The sequence below is a fragment of the Condylura cristata genome, unplaced genomic scaffold (genome assembly GCF_000260355.1).
Source record: "Condylura cristata isolate star-nosed mole 26May11 unplaced genomic scaffold, ConCri1.0 scaffold00007, whole genome shotgun sequence".
Classification (NCBI taxonomy): Eukaryota; Metazoa; Chordata; class Mammalia; order Eulipotyphla; family Talpidae; genus Condylura; species Condylura cristata.
In genome coordinates this window covers 32,922,396-32,943,363 of record NW_004567108.1, presented here as the reverse complement: position 1 = coordinate 32,943,363, position 20,968 = coordinate 32,922,396, and the positions used below count along the sequence as shown (strand labels likewise).

The following is a 20,968-nucleotide window of genomic DNA, read 5'->3' as shown; positions in this document are numbered from 1 at the left end:
TTAGTGCTGTGCTTTAACCCGCTGCGCCACCAGGGAGGGCCAAAATTCTGTACTCTTAAATTTAAAGCTTTGTTTAACGATTGAGCATTTTTCCTTATGTCCTGTCTTTTTGGTCCAATATATTTGTTTTTCCTTTAGCTTGGGACCCAGAACTGGGTACTTGATAATTTTTTTTAAACTGTTTGTTTTATATCTATTACTTGACTTTTTGCAATAAAATGCCTCCTAAATTTTTGTTTTTGAAATTATTGGGGGAAATGCTAACTTTTCATTTAAGTTTTATTAAGCTGAATTTTTGGTATAATCTTGAATCTGTGAAATTCACCCTGACTTTGTTCATACTTGGGAAAAGCCAGAAAGTTAATGAAGCATATTCAGAGAAAGACTTGTCAGCCACTTTTGCTTTGCATTGTGCTAATTAAACAACTGATTGGTTGACTAAACATTTCACCAGAAGACAGTCTAATGGTATTAATTTGGTACTGCTGCCTTTTCATTAGAAAAATTCTAAATGTTCAATAAATTTGCTTTCTTGATCCCTCTTTTTAAAAGATTTATTGTTTGGTTAGCTGATGACTGTTTTAGTATAATGCTGGTTCTTTTCTTAGCTACAAAGTCTCCCACAGATATGCATGGAGTTGGGGACTGTGCAGAACCCTGTCTTGGTCCCTGATGTTTTCCTGAGATGGTATCTCAGGACCAGCTGGGGGCTCCCTTTGTGTGCCATGAAAATCATATACTTGGTACTGCTTTTGGTACTTCAGAGCTGAATTTATTTTTTCCAGTTCACCCTCAGAGGATCTTTGGACCATTTTATTTATTTAAAAATTTTTTGTTTTAGTATTATTATTATTATTATTATTATTATTTTAAAGGTTTATTTATTTGTACATATAGAACTGGGTACAGGCCAGAGGCTTAGGGGCGGCGAGAGACTTCACCAGAGACAGAGCGGGGAGCAGAACAGGCAGATCGACGAAGTACACTGCTGAGGGGAGCAGCGGGCGGGTCAGGAGAGGTCTGCCTCGCCATGTGGATCTCCTCCGGGGCAGGCGGAATTCAAACTCATGTGGTAGTGGCTTTAGCTTCTTAGTGCTGTGCTTCAACCCATTGCGCCACCAGGGAGGGGCCTCTTTGGATCATTTTTGAGGATGTTGAGGGTACCTGTTTTCTTTCTAAGACCCTAGGTCAGTTAAAGATCTTTTTGGAAATGAGCATTCTCATTCTAAGGTTTTGATTTACAATTTTTGAAGTCGGGTGACATTCTAAAACACAGGCACGTTTAAAATATCATTCCATCACACCTTAGTGGCATCAGTTCATGGGAAACAGTGAGCAAGATTGTCTTGTTTGTCTGGCTGAAGTAAAACCAGGACATTTTAATAGCAATGAAGTCCATGTTTATTCCATTTATGGTCTGTTGGATGGGTTTGGAACTTTGACAGCCCCAGGAATCTTTTATTTCTTCTTTGTTCTCTTGGCTTATTTGTACTGTGGTTGATTTAATTGTGGACATTAGGAAAGTAACAGATACTCACCCAGTTGATTGTGGCCCATTCGGTTCATTGATTGAAAAGACTATATCTGTAGCACTTTGTCCATACTGGAACACTGAGCAAGTGAAGGCTTAGAAGTTAGAAAGTAGGGGCTCCAAGTTTCTTCCCATTCTTGTCTGAGCATAAGACCTGAAGGATCGAGTCTGTTATAGTTGGGAAGAGAGGAAAAGGTATTTCTGAGTTGTGGAGGGTAAACTTCAAAGGACTTTGTGAACACCTAGATGTAGGCAATATTAGACCAGGGTGTGTATAATACACCTCTCAGTTCCCTGTAATGAATGGGAGAAGAAATGATAAATAAAAGACTTTGTAGGGCAAAGATGATGAACAGTGGCCAGGTAGTGCTTCTGTAGTGCTTCTGGAGGGCATGATCATTTGGTAAGACCAGCGGGGAGCCAGCTATAATATATCAGTGGATCTCTGTAGTATGTGAGTTTTGAGACAATGAGTGTAGGGGTTTACTAGAGAAGTGAGGTGTGTACTCAGGGGTGAGCTCACTTTTGAGTTATACTAATATTGAGGTAAGGACTTATGAAAAGTTGGAGACATAGAGAATGTTGTTGCTGGTATAGTCTACCATGGAATGGCTTCACAACCCCCCATGGAAGTATGAATTTTGAGATTGTCCTATTATTCTTTGCTTGTTTTGCAACTTATCCAGCTGCATCTCTGCTTAGACCCCCACCTACTGGGTGTGGAGAGGGGAATGAGATCAAAACTGGGGCAGGAAGAGCGCACAGGACTATGGTGATGGCACACAGGTGAATTGGTGGTAGGAAGTCCACGGGGGTTACAACCGAGATGAAAAAATGCACAAAAATGATGTAAAATAAATAAATAAATTTAAATTTAAATAATAATAATATAACCACCTGCATTCTTTGTGTGCCCATGCAAGTGTATAGTATGCTTTCCTCTTTGGGGAGAGCATTCATAGAGGAAAAGGAATTGGGCATATTTCCATCCCACAAAGTTCATGCCAGATTTGTTTTGACAAAGACTGACATAGCCCTTCCTTCACCCCGTCAGTGCCTAAATTCATGAGCAGAGAATGAATTGTCTAGTTACATCTTTGAAGTAAGCCTTATCCTTTTGTCCACTAAAGAAAGCTGTACTGTAGCCTCTTAGTTCTACTTTAATCTCTGTGCCTGAGACAGCTTGTTTCTTTCTCCATCAAACATTCCCTTCCACCCTGCCAACACATACACACACATACATGCATACACCATGTGACTACACATCTCACACATACCACATATCACACCTATGGTAGTTACACCAAACACCAAAAAACACCTAATGTTTTTAATCTCACTCTTTTCACTTAGGGAGAGGCTTAATTTAGAGCAGAATATATCACGTCTGTCCAACACGAAAAGCTATGATGTGTATCTTATCTTCCCCATAAAAGCAGCTCTTTATAGAATGAGTGTGAAGAAATTTTGCACAAATCAGAAGAGTGATTACATAGGGAACTTTAAAATGACTCATGTGTCATAGCAAAACCACAGGACTAGAAAAAACCAGAAATGGGTAGTGATGTTACAGTCAAATGCAATCCTGAAGCCGTATCTCATATTCTTCTGATACCTATAGATTTGAAATTGCAGATTTTATTTACTTAAAATATTGTATTTTTTACTAGGAATTTTTGACAGGCATTTACATCTCAATTTGGCACAATGAAAAACAAAGCAACAGTTTCTTTCCTTAGAGCCTGCAAAATATAATAGGAAAGGAAAGGAGGAGTATGTTTGTGAACTGTGAGAGCTGATCAGATGGTAGAACTTGTATTCTGTAGGGGAAAGTGGTGCTTGAATTTAATTTTCAGCCCGTTGCTGCTTTTCCTTGTGAGTTATTCTTCATAATCCTTGCGGTGTTTCGCTTTAAAGGCGTGTGTCCTTTCTTAACGCATACAGCTTCCACTGTAGTTGGACTTGTGTCTGAGCAGACACTCAGTCCTCAGGTGCTTCTTCTGTTGGACTCCCTTCCTCCACCCCAGGGGACACAATTCTGTTTTAAGATATATCTGTGTTATCAGCTGCTTCTCTCTCATTTTCTGGCTCCATTAGTTCCATTTCTTGTTTCTAATAACATCTATCTCCCTCACCTCCCTTGTCTTTTTCCTGTATATGTTGATTTTCATTGATTCTCCTTAAATGTCTTGCACCTTAGTACAGAATGTTAAGAAGCCTCGCTTGGCTCCGCATCCTACTCTCCTCCTCTGGCTGCCTCCTCCTACAGGCACACCAGCCTGCACACCAGCCTGCTCGGAGAGAGGTGCCTGCCTGCACTCCCTGTGTGTGCAGCTCTTGCCTTCATGATGGGTTTCGGTTGCTACTCCACTGAAACTGTTACTAACTTGGGTCAGCAATGAGTTTCTAAAGCTCCTCTTTCCTTGTCTAAAGACACTCTCTGTTCATCTATAATATTTACTTATTTTTGAATAATACGTGTAACATATAAACAAACCCTAAAAAGAAAAATATTCAAGGAATGCAAAAGTATAGTCAAAAGTTATAGTTTCCATTCCTATCCTTCCCCATCCACTCTTACAGTCATTCCCCAAACCTGCTTATTTCCTCAAAGGCATTTACTGGTAACAATCTGGTGTTCATTTTTGCGATACATTTGCATATGTATAGAAAAATAGATTATAAAATTACATATTCTTTATTAACATTCACATTGTTTTCAACTTTCCTCAAATAATAATTTGGAAGTTGCTTTTTTTTTTTTTAAACAACAGTGTGTAAAGATCTAAAGCTCTTGAAATTGCCTTTCCTTTTTCATTCACTCCTAATTCTTCTTCAACATCTTTCATAATTTCTTCTTGTCTTCTTCCTCTATTTGGGAGAAAAAGGCTAGTGAGGATGACAGAGTCATAGAACCTCAAGTTAATGTGACCCTAAAAATATTGATTAACCAGTGGTGTGAGGTATCGATGTAACAAAATTTGACAAAGTAAGTAGAAGCAATTAGAGCTAAAATTGCCCTGAGTAGTACTAAGGAGGTCATCTTGTTTAGAAGCAGGCTTTCCTGTCAATGCTTGAATGTTACTTACAGAGGAATAACAATTCTGTCATCCTAGGTTGAATAATCCCAATTTCCAAAAACAGCAGATATGATGAATGGTGGTTTTTGCAGTTTTCTCTATGAAACTGAGTATAATCCTGGAGCTGGTAGTGTTTTTCTTACATGACTTTTCAGTTTGGGTTTACTGTAGTTCTCATTACACACACAGACACACACACACGTATGTAGGTAAGTATGTAAATTCCTCATTAGCTTTATATATCGACGTCTATATTAACAGCAAATATATTTTCAATTGAATTTACTAGAATGAGGGTCTAGCTCACTTAGTAATTCCTTTCTAAGTTGTTAAAAAACTTACGGTTCTATAAAACTAATTAAGTCCTATGTTTTTATACTGTTCCTCTTCCCTGGAACCCTCAGGATTCTATTGCAGTGTTTTCTCCTGTAGGAATGGTGGTTGTTTAGTTTTGATTATAAATATTATACATGAATATTTTACTACCAATTATATGCCTCAAACTTGCCATCTGTTGGTACTCGACAAATGAGTTTGGCTTTCATCCTGTTGATTTATATGGCTTAATTTTATTATTTCCATTGGCAGTGAGAAGTATTTTTTCCCCCTGGTAGAAGTTAAACTAAATAACAACAGCATCAAAACCCAAATCAAATAATGAATAGATCAGGTAAAAATTCTTAAATTTGATCATTCTCTAACAACTGGAAATTTAATCAGGTACAACATAGTTTGGAAATACAGAATAGAAATACTAATGTTCTGAAAAATTTCTTATTTTATGCCATTCGGGAGTAGACTTTCAACTTCTAGTGGGATACGTAATGATAGCTTTGTGATATGAAGTTGAAAGGATAGCTCAGAAAGAGTGGTAAACTAAGGAGTCCCAACGAAATAAAATAACAACAACAACAACAACAAAATCATGAGGAAGGGAAATTACTATGTGTAGAACACAAAATCATATTTTATGACCTTTTCATTTGATTATACTTTTCATTTGAATGACTGTGTTGTCCCAGATCTGTTCCGCCCCGGATCTTGGAACTAATCTTTAACATTTTCTTTATTACAGAGCCTCCAACCAGTCTCCTTTTCCTCTTGGTCTTCACCCCTAACCCTGTTTCCCAACACAGCAGTAAATATGGTCCTGTTAAAAGGTCAGATCTTGTGTTGCCTCATCAAAGCTCAGCATCTTGTAGTGGGTGAAGGCAGACTCGATATAGGAGCCCTACTTGCTTTAGAATACTGTTCCCTCTTCGACCTCTCACTCCCTCCACTAAACTGGCCATTTTGCCATTCCTGGGCAGGCCAGGATTGATCCCGCTACAGGGCTTTTACACATGCTATTCCCTGTACTTGGGTTGTTGTTTCACCAACTGGCTACATGGCTCATTTCTCCAGTCATTATTCCAGAATCGTCTTCTCAGTGAAACCCTCTCTCATACTCTAGTGAAATTGTAACCTCTCTCCCCTACTTCCTCCTTTTTCCTGTAAGGTAGCAATTGCCAGGATACATACTATATATTTTTCTTATTGTATTGTCTTTGTCATCTTACTACTATGTAAATTACTTGAAGGCACAGATTTATTATTATTTTTGAATTTGGTTTAATCTTATATCCAGTGCATTGAACCGTTACGATTACATAATGATAGCCAATGAATATTGAATGAAAGACTGTATTTGGAGTCACAGGAACACATTAAAAAGGAAATAAACATCACTTATAATTCCACCCCAGAGAGTAACTCCCTGACATTATGGTTTTCTGTGCTGTATTTTTTCCACTTGATATTATGGAGATATTGGAAAAGTCATATAATGAAGTAAATAAAAAGCTTAAAAATATGATCTTAATATCATGGGATAGTCCACTGTTTATATTACTATTGCTTATTTAACCACTTTCATACTTTATATGTACAGTGTATACTTAGATCACTTTCTATATACAGTGTATATAGATAGATCTGTATATAGATCATCTAAATTGTTTTGTATTTGTTTTTAATGTCTGAATATCTTATTTCATCGTAAATATCTATATAAATTCCTGATCTTTCCTTCAGTTAAATTATTAGAAGTGAAATTACTATAATAAAAGATATGACCTCCTTAATGGCTCTTGATTCTTATTGGTTTGTATTCTAGAATGATTCGTTCTAGTAGACATAGTGAAGGTACCTACTTTCTGTATCTTTGGTGCTGAGTATTATTGTTTTATAAAACTCTTCACCAAATTTGATAAGCCATATTTAGTTCTTCAATTAAATAGAACTTTTTTCCTGTGTTTTTTGTCATGCATATATTCTATAAAATTGTTTTGTATTTTTCTTGATTTGGTAATTTTAAGCAGTATTATTGGCTCCCTGCTATAATAGGAAGAATTTAGCACTCATATAATTCCTCTTAACTCCCCTTCCTCTGTCCTATCTGTTTTGTTACTTACATATTCTTAATTGTTAAATTGATTATTTTATGTTTCTAAGTAATGTAATTAAACCTCTTTTAATTCTTTGACTTTAGGTAGCATGTCTCTGCTGAAAGAAAAGTAAATTAAGACATACCGTGTGTTTTTTTTTCTTTAACCTCTAATCTCATTCCTCTAACTCTAAGCTTTATTACTTTATTATTATTTAATCTCTACTTATGTGCTTTTAAACATTTATCTTTTGCTCTCTAAATTTAATTTAGACTCTGTTGATCCCCAAAATTAAAGAATAGTTTGTGATATTTACATCATGGTTACATAAATATTGTGTACCAAATTGTCAGGGTTGTGTTTCGTTCCATGAGGAGTGAAAGTTCATCATATGCTCCTTGATAGAACTCTTGCCTGTATTAGCTTCTAATTTCTAGTTTTCTGTACTTCATCTGGCTTGATTTTTGCTTTCTTTGCCATCTTATGTCATTGTGTTCTGTTTTGTTTGTTTGAAAAATTTCTCATAAATTTTCTCCTGTAAAGTGTGATGGTTAATGAATAGTTTCTGTATATGATTTGTTGAATGGTTGCTTAGAATTTAGGTTCAAAATATCTCTCCATCTCTCTTCTGGAATCAAGCATTTCCAATTATGGATGAGGAATATGGCAGATTGAGTCTCCCACTTCGTTTATATAACCTGTGATTTCTCTCTAGAAGCTTTTATAACTTCATCCTTAGACTGTTCATTTTACCAGGGTGTGGTGGGGTATGAAATGTTTTTCATTTATCCTCTCTGGCATTTAATTTATACTTTTTAGTTGAACTGTGCTATGTTAGATTTTGGAATGGGTCAGTAAATAAACATGTTTATTTTTCTTTTCTTTAACTCCTCAAAATAGGTATTAAACCCCTATTCTCGATGTTGCTCAATTTTTCTTTCATGTTTCCAATTTCATTTATTTATTTATTTATTTCAGTGTTCTTTATCTCACCACCCACCCAACTTTGTTATCAGTCCTCTCAGGTTTACTAGTTGGTGTATTGTTCTGTAAAATTTTAATAATAATTTTCCCCCTAAGAATTCTTTTTGTTGTCTGATTACTTCTTTTCCAGTTTCTGTTTGCCTTGTAGCTATAATACCTTCCCATAGCTCTCTGAAGATAATGAATCTCTGTTGGCTAAATTAATCTTATTTCCTTGGTTTATTTCTGTTTCTTCATTTGGGAATGTGTTTAGTATCTACTGATGTTTACTTATTTATTCCTCCATGCCTAAAATAATAAACAACGTATTGTTCTAAACAGTTCTCATGGGCATGATTTAGCTGGGTGCCTCTATCTTTCACTAGATAGTAATCAAGTTGTTGGCCAGGTCTGCATTCTCATCTGAAAGCCCAATAGTGGAAGGATCTGCTTCCAAGTTCACTTCTGAGATTGTTGGCTTGATTCACTCTCTAGGCCTGAGGGCATGTCATGGCTGCCCATGTACTTATTTCTTTTATTTGGGAATGGAAGAGAGGGAGCCTATCTTCCAGATGTTCTGAAGGCATGTATTTTAATGAAATATCCTAGCAGTCCTCACACTGCCTACTCCTATTCTTTGTATTTATTGGCTCTAAGCTTGGAACTTCTCTGACTACTTTTGGTGGGAACCATGCTTATATAAAATTTTTGTACATTATGTGTCCTCTGCTCAGATTTTCCCATCTGATTTTACCTGGTTTTCTCCTATGGTTTGTTGGTGGTATTCTTTTCTGCTTTATAGTGCTGTTGTAGTTTAATTCTTTAAACATAAAACAATTTTTCTAGCATTTCAGTGGTACCTGGAAGTGAATGAAGGCAGATATTGGTGAAGAATTTCCATGAACTCATTCTCACATCTTGGATTAGCCTTTCATAAGAGAAAGTAAAATTTGTTTTGTTACCTAATATTGATCTAATATATTTGGGATATATATGGCATATTCCTAATAAAATTGATGAGAAGGGGAAGAATATTAATTATAATAGTGAATTTTTCCACTCTATTATTTCCTCTCTTTGAAGTTCCCTAAAGCATATTTCTTTAAGATTTCTCTTTTTTTCTTTTCCTCTTCTACAACTTAAACAACCTTTCTTTCTATTCTACTGGGGGTAATTTCTTAGAACAAGTCACTTTAAAATATTGTTGACATTGGGGGCTCCCTAATGGCACAGAGGTTAAAGATACAGTGCTATCAAACAATCTCCATTTACTGTAACATGAATTGGATCCCCCGCCAGAGAGGTGACCCACATGGCACAACAGGCCTCTCCTGTCTTGCCTGCTGTTCCCCTCATCAATGCATTTCAGTACATCTGCCTGTTCTGCAACCTACTCTGTCTCAGGTGAATATTCTCACCCCCACCCTGCTGGCCTGTACCCCAGTTCTTATATGGATAAATAAATAAATCTTTAAAAAAATACTGGTGACATTTTTTTTTTCTTAGCACTGATAGCACAAATGATGGAAGTGCTGAGGATGTTGAGATAATTGAACTAAAATTGTGATAGTAGGATAGCTTTAAGGCTATTTTATTTCCAAATAAAACAAAACTGTTTTAAACTAGTTTAAGTTCAAAAGAGAATTTATTAGACAAAAACTATATCACCTCTCAGCCCCAAAGTAAGAATTATATTTGGATATCATGAGGGTGACCTTAAACTGGAGAGCTTACAGGAACAGCTAGTCATTACCTTTGTCTCAGACCTTCTGTTTCTCATATCTCTATTTTTCTGAACACCTGCTTATTCTTTTCTTTCTTAGCAGACTCACTGTGTTTTGGCATGGTCAAACAGTGGTTGCCAAACAATAGTAACCTGACTTCTAAGTCCACGTCCTTTCATCTCAACCAAGTAGGTCAGAGGCAAACCAGATTCAAATGAGAAAGAATCAATTGATTTAATATGGCCCTTTCTTTCTTTTTAGATTGGTTTAATGTGGTCAGATTGTATGGTTATAAACATTTGTACCGAGAAAGCGTTAGTGAGTAGAAGACAGGGTAGATATCTCAAAACATGTTGGCTGCAACATTCTTGCTTATATCCATTGTGTTAGTCCTTGTTAGAGAGGTAGTTCAGCTTGTGGTTAAGAACATGAACTTAGTTCCGACAGACCATGATTTGAATCTCAGTCCTTCTACCTATTTGCTGAGTGATCTCTCTAAGGATCAAATTCTTTCTCTGTACAATTGAGGTGTTAAAGTCTATCTCCTGAAGTTAGTGGGAAGGTAGGAGGAGAACACATATGGCACACCCTACTCCCTCTATAAACAGTAGCTACCACTAATTACTACTATTATCATACAATTTGGGAAAGATTATACTAATGGAGGAACATATATTTTACCACCTTGAATAATGCAAGAAGATCTGGAAGCATAATTCTAGATGCCTCAGAATTGCATAATCAGTAGGTATGCAAAAGAGAGTTTTGCCTTTACCATTTTGACCAAAGAAATTACACAGATTGGGCTCTTGGAGTTAGGATCATATGATCTACACTTATTTCTAAAATGTATCTTTTGCTTCTTTAGAAATAGAATTATTAGTGATCTTACAACCCTAAACAAAGCCAAGCGGGACTAGTGGACATTAGTTATGAATATCATAGTTCTTTCAAACATACTCTGAATTCTGTGAGGCATTTTCTCCTCCTGTTGCCTATGAATGTCACCTCCAGTGGGCAGAGCATAGGTATAAGTCAGCACCTGTTCTGGCTGTCACTGATTCGGTCTGTTTGTCTGAAGGTCTGTTCTTGTCAGCTAGGGTTTTTCCTGGTGAGATATTTTGAATATAAACCCTGGAAACCAAGTAAGTGCCATCAACTCAAAAACCTCCACTTTTTTTGTTTAAGAAGACACACTGTTTTCTTTGTAACACAACAGGTTTCCTTTGCACATTTCTCACACGTGTGAAAAATTGTTGGTGGTAGCCATTAATAAATGAACTCTTAGTGAAGAATATGTAAAATGTTAATGATTCAAATTCTGAATAGTTGAAGGAAATTAAAATTTGCAAGCTGAAAGTATTCACATAGTTTGCCAAACAGAGTTTCATCAAATGGTAAAACTATATTCATTGCTTCTTTTAAAAATGTAGTATATGCCTTTATATGGATCTGTGATAGAACAATAGTTCAATGACATGACTGACTGTGTAATTTTCTTTCAAGTTATGCAGACATTTTGATTGAGAGGGAAGTGTTAATGCAGAAGTATATTCATCTAGTTCAGATTGTGGAGACAGAAAAAATTGCAGCCAACCAACTCCGGCATCAACTTGAAGATCAAGATACAGAGATTGAAAGGCTTAAATCTGAGGTATTTCCTGATTGACAGATTTCTTCTCACTGTTTCATGTTTAATGTCATCTTTTATGATTAAGACCTATCATGACAAAATTTTAACTTCACACTTAGTTCTTCTGCTCTTAATGTATACCTGACTGGGCTACTGATAAATAACTTAAAATAAACCTAATGTTTATGTTAGCATTAAGTAAATGTGCTACAATAAAATATCAGGATAATATACTACTTTTTGATTATTTGTGTTGCTGATGGCCACCATTTGATCAGTTATTCAAGAGCTGACTATGATATGATATGTCAGTCTGAAACAAACTTAGAGTTATGACAATTTTGAGTCTGTCATGGATTCAGTTAAAGTGAAAATTAACTGACAACGACTGCTAAGAAAGGACCAGAAATGAGTTCAGAAAGATGGTGTTTAGATCTAAGGAGTTCATCGTTCTTCCTTCTAGAATTTGAGACGCACAAATTCTAGGGGACTATATCTGATATAAAATGTATACAAATAAACTATTAAAAAACAAACAAACATTTGTTAGGGTATACTTTTTCCTGAAAAGGGAAGTGAGGGAACAGCTCCTTTCTTCCCTCACTTTTCCTTCTTCCCTCCCAAGTGTAACCTTCTCAGACCCTGCCTCCCCAGTCAGTGGGAAAGACTCCAGGTGAGAGCCAAGGTGGTCAAGGAGTCTGCAATCCTGGCGTGGGTCTGTGGCCTGCTTCTCCCGGGTGCTGCTGTCTATCTACAGACACCTGGGTGTGCTTTCTTGTCATTCCTCCTGGGGAGTGGCCAATATTGGAGGAATTGAAGAGGAATGTAGAGAATGGGATTTCCCCTTTCTTTCTGACTAGAGGCTCACTAGCATCTGCTTAGGTACAAAGGAAGAAAAGAACAGAATGAAGCCGACTACTAATTGTGTCCTTGTTGACAGAAATGTTTCTGTTAAGGCCCCTGGCAACCTTCTTGTCACTTATACAGCCACTGGGCAATATTTTTCTCTGTGTTTCCTCACACCAGACATACGTTGTGAGACCAGAAGGGGCTTTCACATCCTGTGTTTATCACCTCTAGTGGACAGAGCATGAGTATAATATGATTTCAGCTGGAGTCTAATTGCTTCTCTGGTGATGATAAGCTGCAGACTGTGTTCACCATATCATTAGTGTTGTTAACTTCTTGATTCAACCCTGAAATCTGATATAGTGAAAACAACAACAGAAGGCTTAAAAAACCTGCATTTTAAAAGTCTATATCAGGCACTGTAATTTAAAACAAAATTATTGTGTTCTTTCTTTGCCTCAGTAAGCTACAGCAGATGCTTGTCTGCTGAGTGAAAGAGGTTGGCATTTATTCTATGAGAGAAACTCAGCACCATGCCATGTTCCCCAATACTTATTTGTATGTGCTTCTCTGTCTTCACTATGCTCTATTTTAGTCTGAATATAGATTGCAGCTAACAACTGTCAGTAGCAGGTATGTCTTGTATGGTTGCATGACAGGAGCCATAATTTATTTCCTACACTTTTATTTTCCCACTTTGCTGCCAGAAAATGGCAGAAGAGTATATTTGGTGTTGGGAACAAAGTGCAAAGACAGGTTAGAGGGGAAAATTGTGATTTCTTTAAACTTTTTAAGTGTTTGCTTGTTAGTAAAATCAGTATACATTATTGGATTTGTAAGAGTTTACAACTGAATGGCAGTACAATGAATTTTATTACTCACTATAGTTGAGAGGACATGTGGTCTTGACTTGGAGATACAAAGAGATACAAGATTATTTTGGTCCTTTTGACCTGACCCTGACTGACTTGGACCAACCCAGGGGTCCCAGCTTCTCTTTGCAGTTACCACTTGCCTAAGAGATCATGTGTGCTTCAAAGGCCATGGCTTATATGGGACACACACACTTTAAACTGATTGTTATTGCATTTAGAGATCACAGGACAATATAGGCCTCTGCCTTTGGGCAAGATGGTTGACACGTCACTAGCTTCTGAGAAGGACTTGGTCTGGTCATCTCTCAGTAGTCAGGACTGAGTGTTGGTTAGCATTTCTCCTAATTCAGATCCCAGTTCACACTTGCCATAGTCATTTCTTATAAGCACTTTTGTTAGTAATGTAACAGAATAGACTTGAATGAAGTTCATGTTTCCCTTGCCTCATCACCAGAAGAAGAGAGGGAACATACAAGGTGAATATTTCCTGTGGATCTCATAAAGCTACCTTGTAAGAATTACTTCTTATGGCTAAGGCTGCAATCCGTGGTATTACATGTCCAAAATCATTAAAAGGGCCTTTTTTTTTTTTTTTTGGTTATAGATAATTGCTCTTAAAAAGACCAAGGAACGAATGAGACCATACCAAAGCAATCAAGAAGACGAGGATCCAGACATCAAGAAGATTAAAAAGGTAGGAAGCAGGGGTTTCAACTTTTAGGGAATATGGTGGGCAGTTGACTTTGTGCAGGGATGTATTTGTCACTCTGCCCCTAAGCTGAGATAAACCGCAGTATTTCTGTTCCTATGGCTCCCAGTCTTGCACTTCAGAGTGATTCAGACATGGCTACTGTGGAGAAGTCTCAGTTGGTGACTTCTTTCCAGTTCTAGGAATTCCCTTTTGAACTCTGTGGAAAGTATTCCCAACTGGACATTAAGACAGGAGTGTTCTCTAGCCAGATTAATTAAGTGCTTTCAAACCTCTGTGCTGCTTTCGTATTTGGGAGGAATCTTTTTAAAATTACATTTCAAAAAATCTTTTAGTTCTAGCCTTCACTGCTTATTTAGAAAAGATTTTTTTGAACTGTGAAAAGATTGACTATGTCAATACATCTGCTCAGATTTGTTTTATTAATGTTGTTTCTTTCTTGTTTAACATCCACACAATTGGCAGATCTTTCCATCTTACTGTCATTTAAAACTGTACAACTTTTGCAATTAACCAGGCACTGGCACTACTCTAGCCTACTGTGTTTGATTTATGTCATCTAGTTTTCTAATTTCATGATCTTAATTGTCTTGTGTAAAGCACTTACTCAACTTTGTTAACATTATGTGAAAAGCTTCCCAGCTAAAGAACTTTTTTTGGCTACACAGCTTCAAATCTTTATTCTTCTCAGTTTTTCCTTAGTCCTGTGTCAATTTGCTACTATTCCCCTTCAGGTGTAACACAACTTTAACTAAATATAGTTCAGGTTTTGAAATACAAACGATCCTCAAGACTAAGTTACAATTTTTTTTTTAAAGATTTATTTATTTATTCATACAGAACTGGGGTACAGGCCAGAGATGCGGAGGGTGAGAGGATTCACCAGAGACAGAGCGGAAGCAGAACAGGCAGATTGATGAAGTACACTGCTGAGGGGAGCAGCGGGCGGGTCAGGAGAGGTCTGCCACGCCATGTGGTCACCTCCAGGGCAGGCGGGGATTGAACTCATGCGGAAGTGGCTTTAGTTTCTCAGTGCAGTACTTTAACCCGCTGCGCCACCAGGGAGGGCCTAAGTTACAATTTTTTAAAAGACTTATTTATTGGCTTTCTCTGGTGGTGCAGCTGGTTAAAGCACAGCACTAAGAAGTTAAAGCCACTTCAGCATGAGTTCGGTCCCACCTGCCCCGGAGGTGACCACATGGTGCTGCAGACCTCTCCTGACCCGCCCACTGCTCCCCTCAGCAGTGTACTTCGTCGATCTGCCTGTTCTGCTCCCCCCTCTGTTCCTGGTGAGTCCTCTCACCCTCTACATCTCTGGCCTGTACCCCAGTTCTGTACGAATAAATAAATCTTTTTTAAAAAAGATTTATTTATTCATGCACACAAAAACTGGGCTACAGGCCAGAGGTGCAGGGGTGAGAGAATTCCCCAGAGACAGAATGGGGAGCAGAATAGGCAGATCAGCTGAAATACACTGCTGAAGGGAGCAGCCAGTGAGACAGGAGAAGTCTGCTGTGCCATGTGGGTTAGGTCCTTGCTGCAGACCAGGGCTGGAGCTCTTGCAGCAGTGGTGATAGCACTGAGACTTAAGTCATGTGCCCCAGGAAGGCCCTAAGTTGCACTGTTTTTTCTTTTCAGGAAATATAAAAGTAAAATAGCATTATTTCTTTCTTGGAATTTAAAAATTTTAAGTTAAGTTTAATTACTGCTCTTGCCTTTCTTTTAATAGTACCTAGTTACATGTACACAAAGATATCAGTAAAAAAAAAAAAGAAAGAAAAATTACAACTTCTATCCAGCTATAGAAACTTGTTTATTAGTTAGTAAATTACTTATAGTAATGTTTTAATATTAATAACTAATAAGTAACTTCACTTAACCTAATAGTAAGTCCATTGCTTATCAAACAATACATCTGATATGCTGATCATAACAGTTGGTAATAGAGAATTTAAAATGTTGCAAAGAAAAAGTAGTTGTTTAAATACAAGACCATATGGGTGAAATAGCTTGGAAAAAATATAATGTGTAAGAGTGTTTTGATAACAATGGTCCTAAAAAAAAGATTTGGTAGTGATATAATGCTTTTGATTATATGTGAGTTTGCAATCTGCCCTGTTATCTGTTATATCTGTCACTTAGATATAATAAATACAAAGAAATTATCAGTAGTCAAATTCACAGAAACAGAAAGGAGAGTGATGATTGCCAGGGACTGAGGGAAGGGGAAGACGGGGATTTGTTTAATGTGTGTAGAATTTCTTTCTCCAGGATAAAAATGTTCTAGAGGTTTATTGTATAATAATGCAAATATACTTAACACAGCTGAAATACACACTTAAAAATGGTTAAGGTCGCAAATTTTATGTTTTTTAAATATCTGATTTTATGTTGTTAAAGATTAAACCTTTCATGTATTTTTTTCCTGAAATGTCAGTCAGTGAATCAGCATTATTGTTGTTAAATACTGGTGTCCATACAGGCAGGCAGGCCTAAAGAGCTTAAGGTATGGAAGAAACTTGTGAAACTGAGGGAAAAAATTATTTTTTCAATCAAACAATCACCTGGGAAAAAAACTGCCATTATTTATCCTTGTGGTAGGATCTTTGGTGCATGATTGAAAGAGTAGTGTTTCACTGTGGAAAGCTATATGGAGGCTTGTCAAACTGCTAAAAATAGAGTTTCCATATGATCCAGCAATTCTACTCCTAGGTATCTACCCAAAGGACAGAAAAACATTAATTCAAAAGGACACCTGCATCCCGATGTTTATTGCTGCTCTGTTTACAATAAGGAAGATGTGGAATCAATCTAAATGCCCAAAAATAAATGACTAGATCAAGAAGATGTGCATATACATAATGGAATATTACTCAGCAATCAAAAAAGATAAATTCATGCTATTTTTGGCAACATGGATGGAGCTGAAGAGCATCATGCTTAGCAAAATAAGCCAAAAAGAAAAATATCAGATGGTTTCACTCATAGCAGGAGTATAAGGGATCAGAAAAAATATATATAGTAATTGTAATAAAGTAAAAATGAACATCAACTAACAACTGTAAACCAGAGACATTCTATGGTTAGAGGAGAGGGGAGAAAAATCAAAACAGGAGGGACTAATCAAAACATCACGAGACTATGGTGATGGCACATGGATGAATTGGTGGTAGGAAGTTAATGGGGATTACAACTGAGATGAAAAATGTGCAAAATGAAGAATTAAAAAAAGAAAGAAAGAGCAGTGTTTTACAAGACACAGGGCAACCTGCGTTACTGACTTAACAGGATCATTCTCTCACCTTCCAGACATGCTTTGTTTTGGTTCCATAGGTCCAGAGCTTCATGCGAGGATGGTTGTGTAGAAGGAAATGGAAGACCATCGTGCAGGATTATATTTGTTCTCCCCATGCTGAAAGTATGAGGAAGAGAAATCAGATTGTGTTCACCATGGTTGAGGCGGAGTCGGAGTATGTTCACCAACTCTACGTCCTGGTCAACGGCTTCCTCCGGCCACTGCGAATGGCCGCCAGCTCTAAGAAGCCACCCATCAGCCACGATGATGTCAGCAGTATTTTTCTTAACAGGTTTGTTTCGACATAAGTCAGTTGTGTGGCAAACACATTTCTTAAAATAACTTGTAGTTTACACTGAACTAGGTATCATCAGTTCACCTTATGAAGTTATGTATTGAAAATAAGAAAACTAGCATTTGTGTTTTACTGTCATTCCATATTTTTGCCTATCTTTATTTTGAATCTTGGCATCTAGCTTTCCATTTTCATTATGTGAGTGTGGTGGGGGAAGGTAATCTACCTTATAAACTTATGTAAAAAATCTTTTAGGAAGAGCAAAAACCAATAGAGAATCTGAGAATTTCTAGTAAATTTATTTACTGAATAAATATTTGTACTGTCTGAGAGTTCGTCAGTGAACAAAGCAGGAAATCCTTGCTGTTATGGAACTTAAATTTTGATGTGGGAAGACTCATAGTGAATAGGGAATGAGTGAAATATGTAGAATATGGTAAATACTGTAGAAAAAATGAAGAAATGAAAGAAGGGAAAAATTGCTTCACTGTTTTAATTAAAATGTTTATCTTTTTTTGGGCAAAAAATGCATTTACATGGTCAAATCAACATGCAAACATCAACCAACAAAAACTAGAAGTCATGCTCTAATCTCACTTACATCTGCCCACCTCAACTTTCCTGTTTTCTCCATGTAACCATCATTAGTATATTGTACACAGTGGCCTCAAAAGCTTCGATAGGATCTTGGGAACCACATATAGTGAAATTAGGTCCTTGAGCAATGTTGTTTTGCTCATTGTTGACTGTGATTTTTTTTATGTTATACCAAAATGATCTTGAACAAAATGATGTTATTTGAGGACCTGTTGTGTGTCCTTCCAGTGTTTTCTAATATGGATCAAATTAAATGTTCATTTTGAGGCTTATTTTCCCCTTCTTACACAAGAGGACAATGTGCTTTGGTTATAAACTTGCTTTTTTTCACTTAAAAATACGTCCTCACCATCTTTACATATGAGCATTTTGTTTTCTTAACAATCACTACATGGTGGGCCCTTCCTGGTGATGCAGCGGGTTAAAGGACAGCACTGAGAATCTGAAGCCGCTATCGCATGAGTTCGATTCCCGCCTGCCCCGGAGGTGACCACATGGTGTGGCAGACTCCTGACCCGCCTGCTGCTCCCCTCAGAAGTGTACTTCGTCGATCTGCATGTTCTGTTCCCCTCTCTGTCTCTGGTGAAGCCTCTCACCGCCCCTGAGCCTCTGGCCTGTACCTCAGTTCTGTATGCACAAATAAATAAATCTTAAAAAAAAAATTAGTAAAAAAAAATCACTACATGGTACTATATTATGTGACTGCGACAGAAGTCCCAATTATGTAAAGGGTTTGGGGAGTCAGGGCTCTAAATGGAGTGAATTGACAGATAAATGTGGTAGTTAGAAAATAATGTGCTTGAACATGACTTCGGTAAGGACACAGTTATTCACAATGACAGGATTTAGAGTAGTATCAAGGAAAAATTGACTGAGATTAAATAAAGGAGACGATCTTTGGGGGAGAGGAATTCAAAGGCCCAAGAAGCCAAAAAATTGGAATGTTGCTTATGTGCATATTGCAATCACTAAGGGTTGGATAAAAAACTGACAATGAACTGTTTGCTAAGTGCTTCAGGCCTTAGTGGAATGACGGAGGGTTTGTAGATGATAGCAGGTAGGATGCTTGATGAGTAAAAGTCTGATAATGTTAGCTTGAATGTTAGACTAGCTAGAAAGCTAGTCTTCATGTTCTTCCGTTTCAAGGAAAGAGGGAGATTTCCCCACATTTGGGTGGCAATGGCTCCTCTGAAGTGTGTGATTCAGGCAGTACAGTCAGCATTCTGACGGCTATTCCAGTCACCCATGTATGCAGGCTCAACAGCTACAGTGGATGGGACTGTGAACTGCACTCTGACAATGATGCCATCAAAGCCTGCATCACATTGCTTATAGGTTGCGCCTGGGTATTTGTTTCCATTGAACTGCTTGATCTGTAGCCCAGAAGGCTAGGTCTGTCACATTGTTTAAATTGCTTAATCAAGAAATGTGTATTTCTTTTTGAAAGGTGAGACCATAAACTCTTCATACAACCTAGAAATTGTTTACTATAGCTAGTTACCTAGTCCTACATGAAGATTTGAAAAGAACTATTTTTGAATGTGAGGTTTATAGTTTTTATTGCCATTGCTATCATTTAACTAGATATCTTTTAATTACCTTTTAAAACAAAGTTCTTTGCAGATCAGTGACTTTGAACAGAGTTTGTACTTAAAAATGTAATTTAGCTATGTTCAGAATTGGAGAAACCATTCTCTGAGTAGAGAAAACTCATTGCTTATAGAATCCTGTGGAATAGCTGGAGAAATTAAAGAAGCTGTCTCTGACCATGAGTTCAAAGACTCAACACCATAAATATGATCCATAGGTTAGGAAACTCTAGCCATTTTCATTGTTATTATGTCTGCCTCTCAGGCCGATAAAGCTGGTGCCTAGAAACAGAATGCTAGGATGTGTGCTGAAATTGGCCCCCAAACACTCATGTCATCATAACTGACTTTCAGCAACAGGAGACAGACACTACTTCTGCCTTTCATACCAAATATATCTATTCATGGAGCTGAATTTATATCAGAATCCTATCTGCAAGGAATTACAGGAAATGTAGTTGTAGTTTTAGCTCTATCTTCTCTGTCTAGTTAAAGGTATGGAGATTGAAAGTGTAATTAAATACAGTATCTACTAAACTAGATTTGGATGAAATTCCTGAATAACAAATACTGCCTAATTTAAAATGTCAATAAAAGAAAAATGGCTATCGGTAAGCCATGTCTATTTTGTGTCACCAACCAGTTGGAAATAGAAAGGACTTCCCATTTGGGATAACCTATCTAATGTGACACTGTACCTCTAAATCAAATACCATGTTATAAACCAATGTTACCTTAATCAAAAAATGATGATAATGAAACCAAGTTATCTCACTAATGTGAATAATTCTGTATTAGATGATGTCCATGTGTTAGTTCAAAAAACACTTTGAAGTCTCGTTCCATTAAGTTAATTCTAGTGGAGAGAAAACAAAAGACACTTTTTGAACCTCATAGGAATTTAGATGCCTTTTATTCATAGTTCTCATTTTAGTATCTCTGTGGAGGTGCCTGACCTTCTTTTGAGAAGATTCTTTTACATTTTTGGCTTCTGTATCTTAAGCATTATTATACTAATAGAGTTCTATACTTTGCCTTGAGTTTTTTTTCCCTTTCTCTTTTTCTGTCAAAACTCATTTTAGTGAAAGAGGCCTATCCTTGAGTTATCATCTAGTTTGAAGAGAAAAAAGATCATAACTAATTTTCTGATTATCAGTTGAAGTCTTACATTTGAACTATAGAGCTGTTTTTATTCTAAATTGATAAAGAGGATTATATCATATTGAATTTGTCTTCCAGTAACTGAAGCTTTGTTTAGAATTTTCTTTGAGTTTTTAAGGTTGTCTGAAAGATAAATTGCTTTGTGGGGAGGTGATAATCCACATTATCATTGGTTATACAATTTAGAGATCCCAGGAGACATATACATTATGTATTTAATTAAGGCTTTGGGATTCACTGC

The 20,968-nt window shown here is 36.9% G+C and overlaps 1 protein-coding gene across 2 annotated transcripts in view; it reads left to right on the top strand.

Moving 5' to 3' along the window:
• RASGRF2 (Ras protein-specific guanine nucleotide-releasing factor 2) overlaps positions 1 to 20,968 on the top strand; it is a 190,941-nt gene that overhangs the window by 55,969 nt on the left and 114,004 nt on the right. For both annotated transcript variants that reach the window (XM_012721957.1, XM_012721956.1), the window contains exons 3-5: positions 11,231 to 11,378; positions 13,686 to 13,775; positions 17,124 to 17,377. In XM_012721957.1, coding sequence (XP_012577411.1) covers positions 11,231 to 11,378; positions 13,686 to 13,775; positions 17,124 to 17,377 — 492 coding nt within the window. The remainder of the gene's footprint in view (positions 1 to 11,230; positions 11,379 to 13,685; positions 13,776 to 17,123; positions 17,378 to 20,968) is intronic.